The sequence below is a fragment of the Sorex fumeus genome, unplaced genomic scaffold, assembly GCF_029834395.1.
Source record: "Sorex fumeus unplaced genomic scaffold, SorFum_2.1 ptg000008l, whole genome shotgun sequence".
In the NCBI taxonomy this organism is placed as follows: Eukaryota; Metazoa; Chordata; class Mammalia; order Eulipotyphla; family Soricidae; genus Sorex; species Sorex fumeus.
The window spans coordinates 22,861,975-22,881,884 of NW_026606065.1; the positions used below are offsets into that span (position 1 = coordinate 22,861,975).

At 42.2% G+C, this 19,910-nt stretch overlaps 1 protein-coding gene across 1 annotated transcript in view; it reads left to right on the plus strand.

Annotated features, from left to right (window-relative positions):
- NALF1 (NALCN channel auxiliary factor 1) overlaps positions 1–5,849 on the plus strand; it is a 598,303-nt gene extending 592,454 nt beyond the window's left edge. The window contains exon 3 of the mRNA XM_056109832.1: positions 5,175–5,849. Coding sequence (XP_055965807.1) covers positions 5,175–5,470 — 296 coding nt within the window. The 3' untranslated portion in view covers positions 5,471–5,849. The remainder of the gene's footprint in view (positions 1–5,174) is intronic.
- Positions 5,850–19,910: the final 14,061 nt, after the last annotated feature.

Consider the following 19,910-nt stretch of genomic DNA (forward strand, 5'->3'; position numbering starts at 1 on the left):
GCCCACTCAAGTAAATCGAAAACAACGAGATGACAGTGATACAGTGATACTAATATATATAATAAATATGTATACGGATATCAGGAAAAAAGAGATGGTTCCCTCTAGTGTGGGCATATATATATATATATACACACACATATATATATATATATATATATATGCCTCTTGGAGATATATCACTGTCACTGTCCTCCCATTGTTCATTGATTTGCTCAAGCGGGCCCAGTAACATTGTGAGACTTGTTGTTACTGTTTTTGCCATATCGAATACGTCACGAGGAGCTTGCCAGGCTTTGCTGTTTGGGTGAGATACTCTCAGTAGCTTGCCAGGCTCTCTGAGAGGGGTGGAAGAATTGAACTCGGGTTGGCCAGGTCGGCCACGTTCAAGGCAAACACCCTACTCACTGTGCTATTGGAGATATATATATTATATAAATTATATATTCATATAATAATAATATAATTTAATAATATAAATAATAATCATATAATTTATATAATATATAAAGAATTATATAAATTATATAATTCTCAATTCAATAAATTATATAATTATATAATTCTCAAAAAGTATTATATGAGGCTGTTACTATACGATAGAATCATCATCACTGTTGATAATATTATTATTGGAGGTCAAATAGCAGGAATGATTTATTAGCAACTGCAAATAAAACATTTTTAAGCAAAATGTATCATAACCACATTTCATTAACTTGAACGTTTGCTTTTTTTTCTTTCCTAGCTTCAATAACTTACATATTTGTGTAAGGAAATAATTGTTTGAGGAATCATTTCTTTTCACTGGGGAATTATGTTCTTGACAGTGACAGTGACAGAGGATAAAAAAGAATTAGTGGCTGCAGATAGAATGCTCAAGAGACAAGTGCATGTGGGATGGGATGGACTCTCGGAGTGACACCTACAGAGTATGAGGGCAGTTGGATTTGTCTAAATTTGGGGTCTCTGTTCATATTTACCCTGATTCAATCATGCTAACCTTTGGACCCCGATCCCTGCTGTAGTTGGCTTCTGGGGTGGAGAGGCTTTGGACAAGATGTTTCTTTCAACTCATGCCAGTTTCAAAAGGACACTGAGATAAGATTCACATACAAATATACTTCACAGCTGAAGGAGCAAGTGTCTGTTTGGAAAGATGCACCATGACCTTCTCCCTGTAAGTTGGAGAGTCTGGCCTGAGAAGAAGTTAGAAAAGAGCAGTAAATATTCGCTGGCACACTCCACAGAGGAGAAATTGCTTTTAGCCATAAATGCAAACAAATAGGCCATACATGCAAAACAATCACAAATAAATGGAATATGTAAGAAGATACCACCCAAGCCCCTTACGAACTCGAAAGTTGATGGTGTCAAAGGATTGGCAGAGACCTAAGAAAGGATAAGCCAAAGGTGAATCAGAGCGGGAAAGATGCCCAAACCCTCTCCACGTATAGGAGTTTACTGCGAACGATATGTCCGAGGAAGAGGCAAAATATAGAGTGGAAATCTTGAAGACCCAGTCAGACCTCCACAGGCCACCCCCTCATCCAAATGAGAAACTTCAGTCTTCACCAAAGACGCAAGAGCTGGCTATGTAAAAGGCAGTCATTTTTGAGATGTTGTTGGAAAGTTGTTGGGCTGTGATCCCACGGAGAGGTGGCCAGGAGACCAGAATGGAGACGGTGAGTGTGTGCAGAACCAGAACGCTCTGCCCTCGTCCCCAGCCTCCTTCTCCAGGTCAGTTGTTAGATATTTGACTTCCTGCTCTTAGCCCACATGTTTGGTGCTTATAGAGATTCTGATCAAGCAACAGGAGAAAAATATGTTTTACCATCTGAACAGCTTAGACAAGCCAGCCCAAGTGTGGCTCACTCATGATATTCCTTTGTAGGTAACAACATGTCCAATACTCTTTAATAGTTTGGCAATCAAGAAAGGAGGAGAGGAAGGGAAAAAAAAAACACACCCTAGGAGAGAGAGTATTTAAAAAAATTGAAGACAAGAGGCACAAAGTTTCATGATTTGATTTCATGACCCGATGCTGAAAAAAATCCGAAGGAATTCTAAACTACAGTGCTGTTCTTAGCCTAATCACGAGGCCAATAGGAGGGGCAGGAAAGTCACTTTGCAGCCTATATAACATCTTAGAAATTTATTCCCTGAGTGTTTCCTTTGGAAGACAGGAGATTGTTAACCCAAGTGAGAAAGGACAGTCCGTGGGGGCTCACAGAACAGAGGCACCAAGAGAACTGCAGAGATTTGAGGCTGGATGTGGGTCATGGGCATCAACGCAATCACTACACATAGTAAAAGGCTTAGGGAGGTAAAGCAGATGGAATATGAAACTCAACTAGAGTGACCCGGCACAGTTTGGGGAAATGAATTAGTAAGTATCCAGAGAACTCGCAGTCAACCTTGAACTCAAAGAAGACCAGGGACAGAGGAACAGAAAACTCATGCTTGTTACATGTCTGAATTAATTATTTTGGCAGCATCTTAAAATGAATGAACAGTAACTCAAGTGGAGGAGCAGGAGAGGGGTGGGGAGGGGAGGATGTGAGTGTGGGTGGGGGGAAGAATGGCCTGTCATGGGGGGATTCTGCCAGGAATGATTAAAAATGAGAATCCACGAAAGGTACAAATCTTATTTACATCAATGGGGCTAAATGTAGGAATAACTAAAATGAGAACTATAAGCTTTTGCCTAGAAGAAAGAATTCAAACAGGGCTGTTAGACATTAAAAAATAAGTGTTATAGAGTGGCATTATTTTAATGTATATGCATGTATAACTGAATAAATAAAAGTTCTTATTAAAAGATGGGTGGGAATTGAACGGGTCTTAATTTTATCAGTCTAAAAAAGATGAGTACGTATTGGCCTGAATGTACAGCCTTCTACTGTCTGAAATGAATTTAGTGGTAAGTCAGCACGCAGATAACTGAGCAAATTTGGAGTGCTTCTTATTTGAATAACATTGCAAAACCTATTTTGACTATTAAGAATCAAAAGTGTTGAATAGTGTTTTTATTCCTATGATTTTAACTGTAAAGTCTCTTCTTTGTAGAATTTTAATATTGGAAAATGTATACTTAAATAATTGATTAGTCTGTCCATGAGGTAGCTTATATTAAAAAAAAGATATCATACAATAAAATTCCGGAGCTGCAGACCTCATTAATTCAGTTTTTTCTCCATATTCTATCTAGGCGAAGGTGAAGTTTACCTTTGAATGCCTAAGAAGAAATGAATATTGTAAGCATCATTATAAGGATATCTTGGTCATTTCTTTAAAAGATACTGAAGATTGAAATGTATAACATTATTATTTAGCAGATTATTTTTATTAAACAAATATAGAGTTGAATTTTTTGATGTAATAAATGCTTGTTAAATATTTTGTTGAGGCATTCTGTTACATATAGGGGATGACGAGTTAAAATACAGTCAGGGAATTTATGTTGAAAGGATCAGTTGTGATGAAAAAGAGAAAAATCATCATTACTCTGAATACTTTCACAAAGGGCTTTAGCAGGTGGAGGAGTGGGATGAGGGTTCACGGAAGCTTGGATGGAGTAAATCCTTGGAAGAAAATGCAGGTGGAATAACAGGTCTTCAGGGAAAGGAAAGAAGTTGTCTATTGTCATTTAGGTCAAGGCAATAGGTCGCATTTGTAGCTACTATTAGGAACAGTAGCCAAAAATTCAAGTTATTTCTTTTTCTGTGCTCAACCCTGCCTAGTATCCCACATTAAAATAACCTGGTACATTTCTCACAACTACTGTATCCCACTGTGAGGTTCCTCCAGACCCCACCTTCAAAGTAACTTCAGTAACTTCGTAGAATTTGTGTAAACTCTTCATTCCAACACTGGTGGGAGCATGCTTCAGTGAGGTGAAAAGAAAATACAGCAGGGATGATGGAATCAGGCAGAAACATGATCCAGGACAGAACCAGAGAAAAGGTTAGAAAGATTGCAAACACGTCATTGTTGATTGTTTTCACCCCTGCAAGTTTTTCAGATATCCTCTGGATTTTCAGTCAGGGCAATGTATGTTTTTAGAGGGAAGCAGAAGAGGAAGGAGGTAGGTATGTGATGCTGAAAAAATCAAGTGGAGGGGGAGAGAGAGGAGGGGTGGGGAGGGGAGCTAGAGAAGGGTAGGGGGAAAGAGAGAGAGGCCGGAGAGAGGGAAAAACTGGGAGAGAGAGGGAGAGAGAAGGAAAGAGAGGAAGAGAGGAGAGAGGGAGAGAGGCAGGAGAGAGAGAGGGGGAGTGAGGGGGAGATGGGGGAAGAGAGGTGGAAGAGACATAGGGAAAAAGAGGGAGAGAGGGAGAGGGAAAGAGAGGGAGAGAGTGGGGGAGAGGGAGAGAGAGGGAAAGACAGAGAAAGAGGGGGAAGAGAAGGGGAGAGGAAGAGGGAGGGGAGAGAGGGGAGGGGTAAGAGAAAAGAGGGGGAGGGAGATGGGGAGAAAGAATAAGGGGCAGAGGAAGATGGAGAGAGACAGGAAGAGAGAGAGAAAGAGAGAGAGAGAGGGAGGGAGGGAGAGATGCTGGCAGTGATGAAGTGTGGTGGGCTGAGAAAGGCAGGTGGAAACAGAACCTTCTGCAATGGTCCAACACCCCCTGCCCCGCCCCGCCCCCACAAATGACAGTGATAGCTTCAGGGTAGTCATCAACGCTATAGCAAAGGGAATAAAAAGATGAAGATTTAGCGAATGGTGAAGCCGGAAATGGTCTTCCATTTGCTGTGCTAAGGCCATGATCACTCAGCGGGGTACCGGGTGCTCCCCGTGGAGGTCACATACTGCCCAGCTAGACACACTCCGGTCCCTCCGCTGCGCTGCTCCCGTGGCTGCTGCTTGGGGCGGGGCATTAATTCACCCCTTCCCTGCTCATCACAAACGATGTTTGAAGGTCCTTGGTCACCAACGTGTCCCCAAACTCCACCTTCCCCTTCTGGCCTGGGGAAGTCCTCCTCCGTGCCCACGGCAAGCCAGAGCCCACTCGGTGGCCAGAGCAGTCACACCTGGAGGAGGTGGCCAGTGCAGGTGTGAGAGCCCCCCCAGCGTGGCCACCTGGCGACCCTCGCAGACGCGCACTGAGCACGCCCTCCCGGCCTCGAGCCCCTGCCCTGCCCACTGCCCTACTGACCACCCTGTGTCCTTCCCGCAGGGCTCTATGAGACCTTCCTGACCAATGATGGACCAGAATGCTGTGACATCCGGAGAGAAGCAGCGCGCAGCGGCGCGCCTCCGCGGGGACCCGCCACCCAGCCCAGCGCCTCGTGCCACCGGACCTCGCTCCCGGCCTCGGCGGCCACCAGACTGTGCCCCAGCAGACTCAGACTATGCGTCCTCGTGCTGATGCTCCTGCACACAGTGCTCACCGCCTCGGCCACCCAGAACACCACGCAGCTGAGCCTGGGCGGCATTGGCGCGCTGGAGGAGCGCTCGGGCCACGAGGACTGAGCGCCCCGCGCGGACATGGACGCGCGTGAGGCGGGGGGGGGGGGTCCCCGGAGCACTTCGCGCCCCGCCCCGGGTGCTCCTGAGCATTTCTCGCCCCGCCCGGAGGGAGACACGTGGGAAGGCGGCCTGGATGCCAAAAGCAAGGACGCAAGCAGCTTTGGATGGCCTTGGAGGCTGTCCAGTGACTTCTTTCTCACCATTTTATACACTGTGTTTTACTGTTGGAGGTTTTCTTTGCGCCCCCTCCCCACCCCTCGGTTTGGGTTTCTCTGTCTCTTGCCGCACCTGTGGATACAGCATCCCTTGGAAGATGGTTTCCCACCTGTGGATGCAGTACTTCTTGGGAAAGCTGGATGCAGCGTCCCTTGAGGGATGGTCCCCACCTCTGGGTGTGGCATCCCTTGGGGGGATGGTTCCCACCTGTGGGTACAGAGTCCCTTGGAGGATGGTACCCACCTGTGGGCGCAGCATCCCTTAGGGGATGGTCCCCACTTGTGGGTGCAGAGTCCCTTGGGGGATGGTCACCACCTGTGGGTGTGGTGTTCCTTGGGGGATGGTTCCCACCTGTGGATGCAGTACTCCTTGGGAAAGCTGGATGCAGCATCCTTTGCGGGATGGTCCCCACTTGTGGCTGCGACATCCCTTAGGGGACGGTTTCCCAGAGGGCCAGTGCGTCCCTTCACTGTCTCTTAGGTCCCCCCTGCTCCCTAGTCGCTGTGTGTGTCCATCTGGTAGTTCTGTCTTCATGTCCTGTCACTTGCTAATAGAGGAATGACTGCTATGACCTCGTGGTATAGCAAAAAACAACAACAACAACAAAAAAATCACAAAAACATTTAAAAAGACAAAAAAAAGAAAACAAGAAAAAAATGAAAAAAAAAAATTTCCCTCCCGCGCCCACTCCTGCGCCCCCTCCGCCGCACCGGGCCCGCGCCCCACCTCCCCGCCCCGAACTGGGACCCCCAGCCTGCGACCCCCCTGGTCGCTGCCATCTGCGTAGTGGGGGCGCGGGGCAGGGGGGCCCCGTGCCATCCTGCGGAGGTGTCCTTAGGCCGGGAATGCAGTTTTTTATGTTGGAAACAAAATCAAAGGCAAGGAGGACTCCTGAGCCAGGGCGCCCGGCCTGGTCCCCAAGGCCTGGGGGTCTCAGGGGGGCACAGAGGGTCGCCCACCACTGCAGACTGTCCCCTCCTGCCCCGGCCAGAGGGGCCGGTGGCCGTGCTCAGGCACCTGCATCTACAGAATATATACGATTTTATCCCAGTATCTCCCCAACATAGGGTTCTAAAGGATTCCAGGTACATCGCGTCTGCAAAATCCTGAGTTATCACAAAGGAAGAGTTCCTTTTTCTTTTCTTTTTCTTTTTATTTTTTACAAGTAAGTAGGTTAGTCATTTCCATTAAAGTGCAAACACTTTATCACTAACGTGCTCTAGGTAGCTGAGGAAAAAGAGGAGACGGATTGCATTGTTTGTGAATTTTTTTTTCCTTTTTTTGCGGGAACATTTCACCCGCTGAGTGTCTATGAATTTGCTTTCTAAAAAAACAAAAACAAAAAAACCTAAAAAGGCTTTTATGAGTTTACAGTAGAATCAGTGGAAGGAAGAGTTAATAAGGGCTGTTTTTAAAACAAACAAAACAAAACAAATAATTAAAAAAAAAAAAACCACTTTACATTCCTTCCTGTTCTCTAACTACGCTTGGGAAGTGCACTTCAGATTTCTTCATGGTGTAGCTGGGAGACGAAGGAAATTATAGGGAAGGTCCTCTTAGCGAACAAAATTTAGTTATCGACTTTATAGCTATGAAATTCCCCCAGGCATTTGTTTTTGTTCAAACAATCTTTAATCTCTGCATCATACTTAATCCTGCAACATGCCGTACAGTATGCATATTTTGTTTTAAATAAAAAAAATGTTTTGTTCCAGTCTGTTAAGAATATTCAAAAAATAATAAAGGTATTGCTTAATAAAATTGCTAGAATTGTTTAGCAGTACATGCACAAATATTTTACTAGATTATTTGTTTAATAGTGTTCTGTTGAGACTGAAAATCCTAAAATGGTCTGCGCAAATACAAAAAAAAAAACACAAAAAACTGCAAAATTCTCCAGCTTTTGTTCATTTTTTTTTTGGAAATTATTTCATGCAAATGGAAACACGTTCACATATGCACATACACACATAAGCACAGAATATTTAATTTATGGAAATACGGTTCTATTTTTGGGGCATGAGTGGGCGGGGAGCTCTCCAGCACTTATCAGCTGCATTAAATGACTGCAACTGTTAAATTCTTGTGGAACATTTCAAAGCCCAACTTGGGGTGGAATGTAGATATCAGTGGGGTCAGGAGGGCGGGGAACATAAGGGAGTCTAACAAGGCCAGATGGGGATGGTTCTGACAGGCTAGTTCTGGCTTACCTGGTCCCTAAGTTAAGACCCAGTCACAGCTGCTGTGTGTTGGCCATTGTCCCTCTCCTCGCTGTTCTTCTTGCCCCAGCTAAGGCTGGAGGAAAAACCAGGCTCTCTTAACTAATAAGTAAAGGTTCGTTTACTCTTTGACACTTATTGCAACTGGTTCAAGTATATCAAAATAAGAGGAAATTGGGAGGTTCCACTTGCCCGTGTTTCAGCTTGAATTTGCAGCAGAAAGACAGCAAAGAGCAATCACCATGCCTTGGAGAGGAGAAGTGAACTCTCTACAGGACACCGTTAAGAGTTAGAAGTTAAGAAGGACTTAATTATACATCCAGAGACACCGCGAGGAGGTCGGCCCGGGGGATAAGGGTAGGGAGCGAGCTCTCCATCTCCAGCAAGGAGGTCAACCATACAATGGCGTGGCATTTCGTGAGTATTGTTTCCCCATGGCCTGTGTATCCCTCTTATGTGAGAATGCACTCAGCACTCAGCTGAGTTATTCTTGGCACTAGGCTGCCACTTCCTTGGGACATTTTCCACCAGTACAATGAAGTGAGGCCCTTTCTTGGGGGTCTGTCAAAGGACCTGAGAGACATGGACTCTGGCAAAATCCAGAAATGCCCAGGATGCAATTCTCTCTGTATCTTTTGATCTTTTACATTTTTTTCTACTTAATCAGCATGCACATTTTAATTCTGGAAGAAAAAAATGCAGAGCTTGCTCTTTAATCATCATCTTGTCACAATTTCCTCATAGCAGATTCCATTACATACTGGCTAATAAACCATGGTGTTAACACAATTTTCCTAGGGGTGTTTTGACAGTTCCAAATGAGGAATTCCATGCTCGAGGCCCTGAGTTCGATCCTTGGTACTAGGAGCTTGAACCTCAAGCACGTCAGACTCCTCCAGCTAGGCAGAGTGTCACAGGAGCAGTCTCCAAACTTCAGCACCGCTGGAGATTCCCTATAAAAATAAAAAAATATATATTTGTCCTCCATGTTGAAAACAAATAAAATCCATACACATACAAAACATATTTAGCCAGGTTTATTATTGCATTTTTATTATGAAATCATTGCATTTTATTCTGAAATTCCTGTCTATGATCTCTCTTTATATGGTGAAACCCAATGTTAAATTATATAAGTGCAGTTACCTGTCATTGCTTATCACATTGAATGCTTTCTGGAGGGGAAAATCTTGCTTTGTTTTGCTTTCCTACAATATAGTAAGGGAAAGTTGCTCTTTGAAGTGACATCATTACCACAAAGAGAATTCAGTTCTTTACCAATGAATTGGAACCATGAAGAACCCAATAACTTGCTCCTGAAGCCATTAAAACAAAGGAAGACTGGTAGGGAGCAAGTTGAGAGGGATAAGAAGGAAAGAAAGAAAGAAAAGGGAATAGGGGAGGTGGAAGAAGCGAAGAATTGGTTTTTCTAGAAAGGGATAAGAAATATGAATGGATGAGAACATCATTTTTTTAGGAAAAATGAATAAACAAAGGTGGGTACTGTCTGGATGGGATGGCATCTATATGCCAAATGCCTGGGCTGTAGATGATGCATTTGTACAGTGTGACACAGAGTAACTCTGAGCCAGCACTCTCTCTGGACCTAGGTAAAGGGAGTGTTATTATAGCAACTCCATCCTAGGTACAGGGATGTTGCCATAGTGACTGGGAGCACCTCTCTCCTAGGTACAGGGGGTGCTGCTATAGCAACTGCCTCCTAGGTACAGGGACGTTACCATAGTGATGGGGAGCATCTCCCTTCTAGGTACAAGGAGTGCTGCTATAGCAACTGGGAGCATTCCATCTGCAAGGAAATGAATCCAAGAGGCATCTTCTTTTTCAAGAACTGCAGGCAGGTATTTAAGTAACATATATATGCATTATATATATGTATGTACATATGGATGCATATATATGAATGAATTGTATTCCTATGGACACCGTTAAATTAAAATTAAATTATGTCCCGGGCTGGAGCGATAGCACAGCGGGTAGGGCGTCTGCCTTGCACGCAGCCAACATGGCCGACCCGAGTTCGATTCCTCCGCCCCTCTCGGAGAGCCCGGCAAGCTACGGAGAGTATTCGATATGCCAGACACAGTAACAACAAAGTCTCCAATGGAGACGTTACTGGGCCCGCTCGAGCAAATCGATGTATATATAGACACACATATATATCCACTTAAAATTTGAATTACATAATTACCTAGTCTGCAAGAGCATACAAATAATGTTAGGTGAATTCCTACATTTTTGCTAAAGTTTGACCAGCACACTCATTTAAAAGTCACATCTATTTTGATGAGCCTGTCTCTCTTAATGAATAACAACTTTAAATAACCACAATCTTCACCAGATTCCAAGATTTGAGGATGTTTGGAAAAACTTCAATATAGCACGTGAGCATTGGGTGATGGTGAGCACATGTCTCTTAAGAAGGAGAGATGAGATCCACTGGGGTGTAGAGCAGCATCTAGTGACATTTGTAAGGTGAATCAAGCTGCTGAAAATTCTATAAATATGATAAGGGTGGCTTATCTTGCACGTGGCTGATCTGGATTTGATCTCCAGTACCACATATGGTCCTCAGAACCCAGCCAGTAGTGATCCTTGAGGCCAGAGCCAGGAGTAAGTCTTGAGCACTGCTGGAAGTGACTCACAAACAAACACACAGACAAAAAGTATGGATTATTCTCTAGACCTTGGAGTAAAGCTTAAGACTTGAAGTATGTCCTTCACTCTTGAGATAACTTGTAGACTGTGCTGGCCTGACATAAAACATTGCAATCAAAATTAAAAGCAGAAACCACCTTGCTCTTTTATCCCAGGGCACAAAGGTGCAGTACAAAGAAGACTCTTAAACTGCCTGAGATCACATGTTTTATGCAAGAAATCTCTAAAGTCTTTCTGATATCACTTGTGACATCTTTGAACAATTGCATTGGTTTGATTTTTATCTGAATATTTTGCCAGCGATACAATTACAAAAGCACTGCATCTAAAATTCTTATGTTTTGAAAGCACGAAGACTAAAGGAAACATGCCAAGCAACTTTGGTTTCAGTTAAAAGTAAACTATGTAGAGCTGAAATAATAGTACAGTAGGCGGGACACTTGCCTGGCACATGATCAGCCTGGGTTTGACCCCCGGCTCCCAAGAGGGTCCTCCGAGCCCCACCAGGAGTGATCCCTGAGTGCAGCGCCAGGAGTGCAGAGCCATCAGTGTGGGTGTGGTTTGAAACCAAAAACACACAAAAAGTTAAACATCTAGGAAATTTTATTCCTGTGAATTCACAGGTAACTTTCAAACCCTGTAAAACATTGATTGCTCATATAAATCCACATGCAATTTCACTCATAAATAAAGAGACACACCTGATTTTTTCTGGGCAAGTCAGTTATTCCTCTATGCCTCGCTGATGGTTCTCAAAGGTGAGTACAAAGAGGAACTGTCGGCTGGTGGAGATATCACCACTCAGGTGATGCATGGGGCCGGTATGCATGGGGCCGGTTGTGACCCCCATCAGCACATGGATCCGGAACCTGGTTTTTGTGCTCTGGGGTTCCCTGGCACAAAAAGGCCGAAGCAACACACTGTCTCCTTGGATCCTGTCATTAAACTCTCTAGGCTGAGAGTCACTGGGAGAAGCACTGTCTGAGAGTCTCCCCACTGCAAAAGAAAAGTGGAAATGTGTTATGCCCACCTCCACACCTCCCCCCACTCCACAACCCCCTGCAAGGAGGATGACTAGGTGATCCCAGGGAGATTGATTAATCCGGCCCCAGGATTAGGCTAGTCCCAGGAAGAATGGGTGGTCCCACCCAAGCCTTGACGAATCCCTGAGGCAGCGAGCAAGTTTAGGGTGTGGAAGCAGATTTCCTTCCCTTACAAGCCACCTGATGAACATCAATAATTATCTGGGTAATAAAAAAAGAAAAGTGATTGCATCAAAAGAGAATACAGTATAGGTTTCATTTTTATTTGTTTTAGTTTGGTTTGGGGGCCACACCCGGTGATGCTCAGAGGTTACTCCTGGCTCTGTTCTCAGGAATGGCTCCTGGCAGTGCTCTGGGGACCATGTAGAATTCTGGGAATTGAACCTGGGTTGGCTCCATGCAGGACAAGTGCCTTATCCATTGGATTATAGCTCTAGTTCAAGATTTCTTTGCTTAAATTTAGTTTGTAGAAGTTTCCAGAGGGGTGGCCAGATGATAGTACAGCAAGTAGGGTCCTGACCTTGTACTCACAGCCCAGGACTTGATCTCTGGCATTCCCTGAGCATCTTCAGGAATGGGTCCAAAACCAAAAAAAAAAAATGTGTTCAGAAGGTGCAAAAGTCCTCAAAATTTAAATCAGTACCTTGAGCTCAAAGACAGTTCAGGGGTGAAAGCATGTTCCTTGCATGCAGCTGGCCTGGATTTGACACCTGGTATTACATATTGATCCCCAAACCCCTCCAGGAGTGATTCCTAAGCAACCAATAGCAACCCCTGAGCAACTGAGCTAGGAGTAAGTCCCGAACACATCTGAGTGAGGCTAAAAATCTAAATAAAGAAGTGCCTGAGGTCTGATGCTTTTCATTTGAGAGGAAAGCCTATCTAATGGTTTATTAGATTATACAAGACAGACACAAATTGACTGCAATTTCTGGGGGAAAACCTTAGTTTAGCAGCTTCTATGTCTCTGGGACTAGGCTAGAATTCTAATAGTTACAAAATGATTGTTTGTGATTTTTCAGGAGTTCTTAGATCAGTGCAGGAAGGTCTCCGACCATGGTACTGCAACAAGATATGAACACTCAGATGCAACTGAACACTGCATGCACTCTGGAACACAATCAGTACTCTGGATGTACTGATTGTACTCCAGATGCATTAAACACTGACTGGCAGAAGTCAAAAGAACACATTAAAAATGAAATAAGAAACAAAAAGACATAACTTGTGGTCCTATGAAAAGACAGAAGTCAAGGAACAGAGGAAGAAGAGGGAGCAAGTAGAAAGGCCAGAGAGTCCCAACATCTGGTTGGAAAGGCAAGAGGCTGCTCGAATAAGCCTGCCCTGCAGTTCATCTTCGACTGCCAAAGTAAGATAAAGGCACTAGCAATTGCTTTCAGGAATACTGTATAACGAATATTAGGCACCAAGCTGCCTCCCTCAGCAGTGCTAAAGCAGGTCTAAGGGAAGAAAAGCAGTTAGGGACAGAACAGTGCTGAAAACTAATGACTGAGGAAATTTTCCAGCAAATGAGCAAGAAGAAAGGGGTGGTTTGGAGGAGATATTAGGTTGTAGAATAAGTGGAACTTGGTGATTTTATAAATATGAATGACAGTCAGAGCAAAGAGAAATATAAGCAAAGAAATCTTTTATTCTCATATATCTTTCATCAAAAAAATTCACAAAGGAAAATAGATTTTGGACCAGGGACACTCCATGCACATATAGAAATATTAACCTGCAGCCCAGGGGAATTATGTCTCAGCAGCAAGATAAAGACCCTTAGTTATAATTACACTGCATGTTGGGAAGATGTAGACACCAAAATCCTAACTCTACAGCAGAACAGAAGTTTTTGGTTTCCTGTTTAATAATCTTATCCAATGTTTATTCCGTTTCTCCTATAATTAGTTTCAAGCTTCTGTCTTTTTCCTGGCCTACCTGATATAGCCTAGATTTTTCTCTTCATGCATCAATCCAAGTGGAGAAGGAGGTGTGGGTCAGACATGTCCATTTTCAAAACATCACGATGATGAAAGCTTTGAAAAATAAAAGGTCTGGGTGATGCTCAGTGTCAGGCCAATTGCTTAGGACAGAGAATGCTAAGGGGAAACAACTCTTTTCTCCCAACATCTGTCAAGGTCGGGCACTTGTCATAACGCATTGACGGTTTGTACATCAACTCTGAGTAAAAGGCACTTTTTATCCTGACAATTTTGGAGGAGTTACAAGTCTCACTGAGGTCCGGGTGACCTGGAGAAGACACCAGTATGATTTCTCTATTAACAGTCCCTTCTTTTCTCCCCCAACACAGAACATTTCATATAGTTCTGCTGTCCTTGATAGGGAAGAGGTTTAATCAGTGAAATCATTTAAAATTCAACTTTAATCTTAAATAATTAAAAATAAGCAAAGGAGCAGGCTTGGGGATGTTTGGGAAACAGGACAATGGTGAAGTGAAGGTCACTCTGGTGGTGGATTAAAGTTGGAATATTGAATGCCTGAAACAAACTATATATGAACAATTTTGTAAACCACGGTGTTTAAATAAAGTTAAAATAAAATATGCTGATTTTTCCATTGTCAATAATGGGGGATAAAAGCAGTAAAACTGTCTGGTCAAAGGCTCTAGTGTTTTTTGTTTTGTTTTGTTTTATCGAATCATCGTGAGCTATAGTTACAAAGCTTTCATGACTGAGTTTCAGTCATACAATGATCAAACACCCACCCCTCCACCAGTGCACATTTTCCGCCACCAATGTCCCCAGTTTCCCTATCCCATCCTGTCCCAGCCCTCCCCCTGCCTCCATGGAAGACAGTTTTCCTATTACTCCCTCTCTATTTATGGGCATTATGGTCTGCAATACATATAACGAAAGACCATCATATTTGGTCCTTTATCTACTTTCAGCACACTTCTCCCATCCCGAGCGATCCCTCCAACCATCATTGACTTCTTGATCCCTTCTCTGCCCCAGTTGCTTTCTCCCCAGCTAATAAGGCAGGCTCCCAATTGTTGAGCAATCTTCCTGGTCCTGTCTCTACTGTCCTTGGGTGTTAGTCTCATATTATGATATTTTATATTCCACAAACGAGTGCAGTCATTCTATATCTGTCCTCTTTCTGACTCATTTCATTTAGCATGATACTCTCTATGACAATCCACTTATACACAAATTTCATGACTTCATCTCTCCTAACAGCTGCATAGTATTCCATTGTGTAGACGTACCAAAGTTTCTTTAACCAGCCATCTGTTCTCAGGTACTCGGTTGTTTCCATATTCTGACTACTGTAAACAGTACTGCAATGAACATACAGATGCAGATGTCATTTCTACTGTGCTTTTTTGCTCTCCTGTTTTTCATGCCTGTCTTTAGTGCATGAAGTTAATGAAATTAAAAAGTGTTCTAGCTTTAGGTTAAGAGCTGCCCATTCTAGTCTTTGGTTCTGGAATGAGGGCTTGGGCTCACTATTGATTAAGTATGCTGTATCATAAAGTTGTCAGATTCTTGAAATACATCAATTGTTAAAATAGACCATCATAGAGTTCGGGGAAATGACATATTTTAAAATAGACTTTATCTTCTAGCTTGACAAATTGTAACTGACAGTTACAGGCATATGGTTTGGGGATAATTGACTTCCCTGCTTCCACTCTTCATTCTTGGCAAATAATCAAATGATCTTTGTGCACAAAGATTTAGTGGTAGAACTTATTATCTCAAGTTGATAGAGAAATTACTATTCTTCAAAAAGAAGTATATTAAGATGCAAAAATGTAATGATACATATAAACATCATAATCCCTCATCACAGACTCTATACAACCTCCTGTAAGCAGGATCATTACTCATGGAGAAGCTGTAAATTCTCCATGAAATCTCCATATGTTGGGATGCCAAAGAAAATTCCTAGGATTTCATAATATTCATTTTCTCCAAGAAAAAATAGATTTTTATTTATTTTGGCCACACCTGGCAGTACTCAGGTTTTATTCCTGGCTCAGTTCTTAGGAGTCACTCCTGGAAGACTCAGGGGACCATATGGGGTGATGGAAATTGAACCTACGTGGTTCACTTAGAAGGCAAGCTACTTATCCACTGTACTATCTAGCTGGTCCAGAAACAAATAATTTTAAATTAACTTTTATTTTACAGAGTATTTAAAATAAAACTGTATTTTACAGAGTCTTCAGAAACACATAGGCAAGAGGGTTGGTTCTTAAAATATATATTCTGTGGCACACGAACACTAGATAGTTGATTTTACCAATTGGTAATAAAAATACAATTTAACTAACATTTAATTAGATTTGCTCGAGCGGGCCCAGTAACGTCTCCATTGGAGACTTTGTTGTTACTGTGTCTGGCATATCGAATACTCTCGGTAGCTTGCCGGGCTCTCCGAGAGGGGCGGAGGAATCGAACTCGGGTCGGCCATGTTGGCCGCTTGTAAGGCGAACGCCCTGGAGTGATAGCACAGCGGGTAGGGCGTTCGCCTTACAAGTGGCCAACATGGCCAACCCGAGTTCGATTCCTCCGCCCCTCTCGGAGAGCCCGGCAAGCTACCGAGAGTATTCGATATGCCAGACACAGTAACAACAAAGTCTCCAATGGAGACGTTACTGGGCCCGCTCGAGCAAATCGACGATCAACGGGAGGGCCTTTACCTTTACCTTTACCTTAATTAGATAATGGTAATGAGTCAAAAGGATCACAAGAAAGTTCTGGCTAAGTAGACCATACTGAGTTTTAGCTTAGTTTAGGGGAACTAGCTAAATTTAAGTTTCATATAACATCTGCTTTGTTTTATATGCAGAAATTATAATTTATTTGTATTAATTATGATAATGGAACTGTTGTCAAAATCCCAAGCCTATTTATGAGCTACCACATTAAGGAAGAGCTCACTAGAAATGCAAAAAAAAGAAACCCTAAATTGAATGTCAGCTAATTTTGAACAGCTGTGTACAAGTCAAAATTAATTTTCTAGGTTAATATCAATACATTCCACTTAATAATATTCTCCATTTCAGTGTACACTTAAGCAATTATATAAATTGAAATTCTTATTTCATAATCAAATGCACAGAAGAGAAAACCAGATCACTTGTTCTTATATGAAAAATGTTTTAAATTTAACTAAAGCTACAGGATAATATAATATATATAAATATAATGTAATAAATGTGATTTGGAGGACGTCATCTTTCTAATTTAGGGCTTCTATTATTTTATGAAATGTATTTGTTCTAAATTTATTTTGGAGTTAAGCATAATAAAAGTTTCATGAAAATAGTATTGCTAGGGCTGGAGAAACAGTAACTGTCACTGTCCTCCTGTTGTTCATTGATTTGCTCGAGCAGGCCCAGTAATGTCTCCATTGTGACACTTGTTACTGTGTTTTGGCATATCAAATAAGTCACGGGTAGCTTGCCAGGCTTTGCCGTGCAGGCGAGATACTCCTGGTAGCACAGTACAATAGAAACAGTAAAGTGGGTAAAATGCTTGCCTTGATGTGATTGGCCTGGGATCTATCTCTCATGTCTCATGTGATACCCAAGCCTTCCAGAGTCATCTCTGAATATGGAGCCAGGAGTAATCCTTGACCACAGCTGTGTGATCCAAATAGAAAGAAACAGAGATAGAGAGAGACAGAGACAGAGAGACAGACAGAGAAATGGAGAGAAAGAGAGAGAGACAGAGAAAAAGAGACAGAGGAAGAAGAGAGAGAACAGAAAATGCAAATTACTTAGAAAATATTTAAACCCAAGACCACTGGAGTAATAGTATAGTGGGTAGGGCACTTGCCTTGCACGTGATCCCTCCAGGTTTGATCCCTGGCACCATATATGTTCCCCTGAGCACCACCAGTAAGTAATTTCTGAGTGCAGAGCCAGGAGTGATCCCTAAGCATTGCTGAATGGGTGACTCAAAAACAAAGAAATATTTAAACTTATAAAAATAATTTTAAAATATGTAAAAATATGTCAAACAATATATCAAAATTAGCTATAATCATAGCTAAAGCAGCATTTAGACAGGGATGTATAGCTACAGAGATTATAGTAAGAAGTTTGAAATATTTAGCGTTAATATTCTAAAATCCCACTGCACAAAGGAATCAGCTCTCACAAGGAGGTATGGTCAGTGAGCACAAAAAGGAAACATTTCAAAGCTGAGGAAAATATGATTAGCAAGGAATGATCATTGCTTCTGGTCAAAATAGTGAAAAAGAGATCGAATTAGGCTTACCATGATGGAATTGGAGAGCAACTGAATAAAAAGAGACCAAAAATATCTAGACAAAACAAAGTGAAATAGGAAGTCACTAGAAAGTCAGGAAAATTGGTGCATTCTCCATCCTGAAGATTTTGCGACAAAGAGATGTGTGTTCTTGGCTTTTCTCCCGTGGAGAAGCTCATTTTCCAGTGTTCTTTTTTATATCTCTTTCTCCTCATATTTCCCTAAGTAAAACTCTTATTTCAGTGAAGAGGGAACGATGGTCAAGACTAGAGATCCTGAAGTCTCTGGACCCTTAGCTGCATCTGCAATGGAGTGACACCTCCTCAGTTCTCAATGCTGAAGTCCCAGTAGGAGCGCACCAAATTACACGGGAAAGCGGTGTAGACGCCAGCCACGCTCAGCAAACCAAAGCAGTCACACAGAGGCTCCACTAGCAATAAACAGCTGAATGCAGTTTTAGACAAGGAATTAACAACCCTGTGATAAGATTTTACAACCCTGTGATAAGATATAACAATTTTCACACCAAGAATTGCATTTTTTATTCTTAGTGATATTTAAATGGGAGTTTTGTTATTTAATCAATTTCAACCCTAGAATTGGATCAACAGTTGTGACTTTTGTCTGTATTACATTAAAAAAAAAGACTTTCAAATGCCTATCTGAGTCCCCTGATACGAACCCTCCTGTATGGACATGAATCTAAGTTAATAATCATCTCGGAGTTAGCAAATCAAATGATATTAAACGCTCCCAGTCCCTGAATCCAATCTTCTCTTTGTCATCTTCCTCTTCATGGCAGGCTTTGCTGCTCTCCTCAAGGCGAGCTGCCCCTTGTGAAAAAAACTCCCGTCCCCTCCCCTAAACGCAGAGACACGGGGTCTTCCAACCTCTCCCTGAAAATGGCTCCTAGAATTTCATAGAGACAATGACAACACAGAGGTCAAGTGCAATCAATTGGCCTGCTTCTCAGAAAACACCATACTGACTATCTTGGGTGTTCAAACAGGAAATACTCCAAGAAACCCACTTCTCACTCTGCTGTTTCTCAGTGATTCTCCCTCCAGGCCTCAGGGAAGAAGGGGGCATTGGCTGACAGATACTCGGTACTAACAGGTGCTCTTCACTAAGTAGAACACCACGATTCACTTAAATATGGATCAGTAACTGAAATATTTTTTCATATTATTTTTTCTTTCCCCCATAATTTCATAAGAGAGATATTCTAACTATAAACATCAAACCAACAGCTGGTTGGTTTCTTTGAAAATAATTGTACTAATTAAGGATACTAGAATAGATCTTGATAAAGATAAATGAAAAATGTATAGATGTGAATATTTATGGATAAATTCACCTGTTCACACACTTTCCAGAATATTATTTCTTAGAGAAATAAATAAGCTTGGAATCATTTCAGTGAAATGCTTTATCAAACAAGGTTGACATTTCATTTATTTTTGTATTTTAAAAGTGTTCATTAGATTAATTTAATTCCTTTTCATAAGAATTATAGTTGTCCCTGCCTGCCAAATCTAACAACATAGTTCTTGAAAGTCATTTGTCTTACTTTCTGTGTGTAAAATGTAGTGTAGGCTCATGTATGCGCGCGCGTGCATGCGTGTGTGTGTGTGTGTGTGTGTGTGTGTGTGTGTGTGTGTTTTGTTTTGCGTGCAAGAGAAATATCTTTTCAGCAAGTTGAGCAATTAGGGCTCCTGACCAGAAGATGGTGCTGTATGACCCTGAATAATGTGCAGAGAGCCGCATTTAAAAGGAAGATGATTCAGCTAGTCAATCCACATTTACTATTCTTCTTCTTCTTCTTCTTCTTCTTCTTATTATTATTATTATTATTATTATTATTATTATTATTTGGCTTTTCAGCAGTGGAGAGAGTCCTACCTAAAACCCCATGGAAAGGATTGTACATATAAATAAGTGTATACTAGTACCACAGACTGGAAGGTTGAAAACAACACAGCTGTGTCTTTTCACAGTCCAGGAGGTTGTTCAACCGCAATATAACTGTTGGTTCAACTCT